Source organism: Phaenicophaeus curvirostris, chromosome Z (assembly GCF_032191515.1).
Source record: "Phaenicophaeus curvirostris isolate KB17595 chromosome Z, BPBGC_Pcur_1.0, whole genome shotgun sequence".
Taxonomy (NCBI): Eukaryota; Metazoa; Chordata; class Aves; order Cuculiformes; family Cuculidae; genus Phaenicophaeus; species Phaenicophaeus curvirostris.
In genome coordinates this window covers 65,343,698-65,347,154 of record NC_091431.1, presented here as the reverse complement: position 1 = coordinate 65,347,154, position 3,457 = coordinate 65,343,698, and the positions used below count along the sequence as shown (strand labels likewise).

At 57.0% G+C, this 3,457-nt stretch overlaps 1 protein-coding gene across 2 annotated transcripts; it reads left to right on the top strand.

The window, feature by feature from the left end:
- The first annotated feature begins 303 nt into the window (after positions 1 to 303).
- Positions 304 to 2,215, top strand: LOC138733237 (avidin-like). 2 transcript variants are annotated; one of them, XM_069880262.1, is made up of 5 exons: positions 304 to 385; positions 1,023 to 1,142; positions 1,249 to 1,459; positions 1,883 to 2,003; positions 2,077 to 2,215. In XM_069880262.1, exons 1-5 carry the CDS (start codon positions 320 to 322, stop codon positions 2,150 to 2,152), a joined length of 594 nt encoding a protein of 197 aa, XP_069736363.1. In that variant the 5' UTR covers positions 304 to 319; the 3' UTR covers positions 2,153 to 2,215. The 2 variants fall into 2 exon arrangements, with proteins under 2 accessions (XP_069736363.1, XP_069736362.1); XM_069880261.1 differs by having other exon boundaries at positions 1,246 to 1,459.
- The last annotated feature ends 1,242 nt before the right edge of the window (positions 2,216 to 3,457 follow it).

The window sequence follows — 3,457 nt, the reverse complement described above, 5'->3', positions numbered from 1 at the left end:
CTCACTTGTGCCCTCATCTCCTTTCCAGTCCCGATCTCCATACCCATCTCCCTCCTTGCCTTTACTCCCATTCCTATCCTTGCCCTCACCTGTGGCCCCATCCCTTTCCTCATTGTCACCTCTGCCCTGAGCCCTATCCCCATCTCCACCCACACCCCCATCCCCATTTCTAGCCTCACCCCTGCCTTCATCCCCCTCCTCGTCTCTCCTGCCAGTGCCACCCCCTTTTCAGGAAGGCAGCGGGAGCGGGGCTTGGCCGAGGCTATAAAGACCCGTGAAATCCTGAAACGCCGGGATTCGGTTTCACAACTCAGGCTGGATGAGCCGCCTCAGCTCCATCATCGCGCTGCCGGTCGGGGTGGCTCTGGCCGCGGTGGGAAGACAGGTGGGAGTGGGGAGCGATCGTGCTGGGAGAGACGTGGGAAGCCCCCGCGGGAGGATGTACGGGGGTCCCGGCGTGCAGGGGGCTTGTGCGGGAGAGCATCACCGGGAGGACAGGGGTGGGAGATGCAGCCCTTGGGGGGGGGGGGGACACACGCGTGGGGCACCCACCCTGGGGGGTTAAAGGGGAGGGATCTGCAGCCTTTGGGGGGGACACGTGTGAGAGATCCACAACGGGGGGGCGGGGGGCAGGGAGGCGCATAGGTGGGAGCTGCAGCCTTTGGGGAGGGACACACACGGGAGACCCACCTTCAGGGGGAGAATCACTGGCAGCAAGGGCATTCCCTGCTCTAGCAGGGGGTCTATGTGTCCAGGGGTCAGACAGTTCACCTGGCAGGGCTGGAGCAGGGTTCCTGCCTGTAATTCCTCCCTGGATGGGGCTCCCACCTTATCTTTTCATCTTCACCTCCTCCTGTTGCTCAGCTCCCCCCAGCTTTTGGCCCTCCTGACTCGGCAGAGATGGTGTCAACTTTATAAATCGTGTCTCTTAGAAATGAGCGTCTGGGCACTTGCGGGGCTCCAGAGACACCCTGCAGTGCCGCTGCCCACACCTTGCCCCCACATTTCCTCTCTTTTCCAAGATCCTCTGCCACGCCGCAGAGATCTCCAGAGATGAAAAGGCTGAAACAAAGGAGAAAAAGGCAACCAACTCCAAGTGGTGGCTAAGCCACAAGCAGAAACACGCTACAAGCAACACCAAGGTGAGTTTGACACCCTGTGGGTACAGGCATGGGGCTCATCCTGTGGGACGGGGTAGGGGCTGTGCGCAGACAGTCCCTGGGGACACGTCTTTTTGTTCTCCAGCAGTGCAACCTGACTGGCTTGTGGGAGAATGACCTGGGCTCTAGGATGCAGGTGTCTAAGGTTGACGGCCAGGGCAACTTCTCTGGCGTGTACCACACTGCTGTGTCAAGTGCCCAGAAACCCATCGAACCGTGCCCCCTTGTTGGCTCCCAGCACTTGGATGAGGACGGGCAGTGCACCTTTGGCTTCACTGTGAACTGGAACAAGTTTTCTGGTCAGTAACTGCAGCGGTGGCTGTGCCTGGATGGGATGGTGGGATGGCAAGGGAGCTCAGACAGGTCCCAGCGCCCATGCCATTTCCTCTGTCCCCTGTCCTGTCCCCAGTCTTTTCCCCCAGTCCTTTCCTCATCTCTCCCTGCTCTGGACAGTGCCAGAGAATCAGAGAATCCTAAAATGGTTTGGGTTGGAAGGAATCTCAGAGATCATCCAGATCCAACCCCCTGCCACAGGCAGGGGCACCTCCCACTAGACCAGGCTGCTCAAGAATCCATCCAACCTGTCCCTGAACACCTCCAGGGATGGAGTAACTGCTAGTTCGCTGGTAACCTGTGCCAGGGCCTCACCACCCTCATTGTGAACTGTCTGCAGGTAGCAGGACACATGAAACTCTGTCTGCTAACAGCCACTCTTCTCTCAGACTCCACAGCTGTCTTTGTGGGACAATGTTTTGCTGGGGAAGGTGGGGAGGAAATCCTGCACACCTCCTGGCTGCTGCGGGAGAAGGTTGACTCCCTGCCCGATGACTGGAAAGCTACCAGGTGAGCCAAGGGACACCCCTCTAGGCCTCCTGCCTCTTCACTGCTCGGGCATTTATATTCCGTTTCCCCACAGGACTGGCCGCAACGTCTTTGTTCGGGTTGGCCAAAAGGAGGAAGGAGAATCCTCTCCATCCAGACAGGCTTTGTAGACCCGAAGAACCCTCAGCAGCATCAATGTGTTGATCTCTAAATAGAAATAAAGGTTTTTTCCTTCAAACAACCTTTTTCAGTTTGTGGCTATGTCTGGAGAAGCTAAGCTAAAGCACTGCAGGGAGTGCGGAGTGAAGCTCTCAGCCTGTTATTCCAAGAAGAGACTGGCTGCAAGAAACCCCCTTTTCCAGCCCAAAGGGACCCTCTGACAGCAAGTACAGGACAGCACTGAGTCTTTTCTTCGTGATGCTGGGTGATCATGTTGGGAGGGTAAGGTAGGGGGCCCTTCTGCACCCCAAAAACTGGCTGGAAGCCTCCCCTGCCTCCGAGTCTATCCTCAGACAGGCAGCTGTAGGAGACTGTCCATGCTCCTGGTGAGCGATGAGGGCTCCTCTCTGCTAGCAGCACAGTGCTGGTATCTGCAGCACATACAAGCCTCAAAACTCTTCTTAGGGAAATGTGTGTGATTTACGGGAAAGTGGACCCGCAGCCAATCCAGCCTCAAGCCCCGTCCTACCAGACCTTGTGACTCATTGTAATGGGCAGTGCTGATGCTGCCTGTCTCGCCTTCCAGTTGAAATGAATGATTTCCGGGAAACACAGCTCCAGGTCGGAATCACTTCAGATGGTGCCGTACATCCCATGCTGGCACGCTGCCTGTGATTGGAGCAGCCTAAAGGCAGCAGTGGGCTGGCAGAGCTGCCGCATCCCAGCGCTCCCCGGGTTTTCCTGCCACAAATGCAGTGGGAGAGCTTTACTGACAGCATCTGTGGCTTTAGTAAGTTTTCCTCCTGCTCTGTATTTTAGCCTATTATTGCCTCCATGTCAACATTTCCCTGGGACAGGGCTTGCTGGAGGCTGTGCAGCAGTCCTGGGGCGCTCCAGCAAGGCAGCAGTGCTGACCATAGTTGGAACTGTCTGCAGACCCTTGCAGGTGGCCATGGTGCCAGTGAGAAGCTCAGTGGGCTTGGGCTGGCAGAGCTGTTTGCAAGGCCAGTTCCTCAATGCTGGCACCCAGCAAGGCTGTGATGCATCCAGCATCTTGATTATGGGGTGGCAGTTGGTAGGACGTGGTGCATTAGGGTGCCTGCAGGCATCCACAGGGGAAGTGTGGCTGAGGATGCTTCCCCATGGGTGCTGGAAATGCATCAGCATGGTGTTTTTACTGAGATGCAGGAGCTGCTCATGTTTGCTCTGCCCCTCTGAGCCCCAAACCCAGCACTATTTGCCTCCTTCCAGCTTGGGTTCATCAGCAAGGCAAAGATGAGCAGTGGCATCCCCTGCAGCCCCACTGCAGACCTACC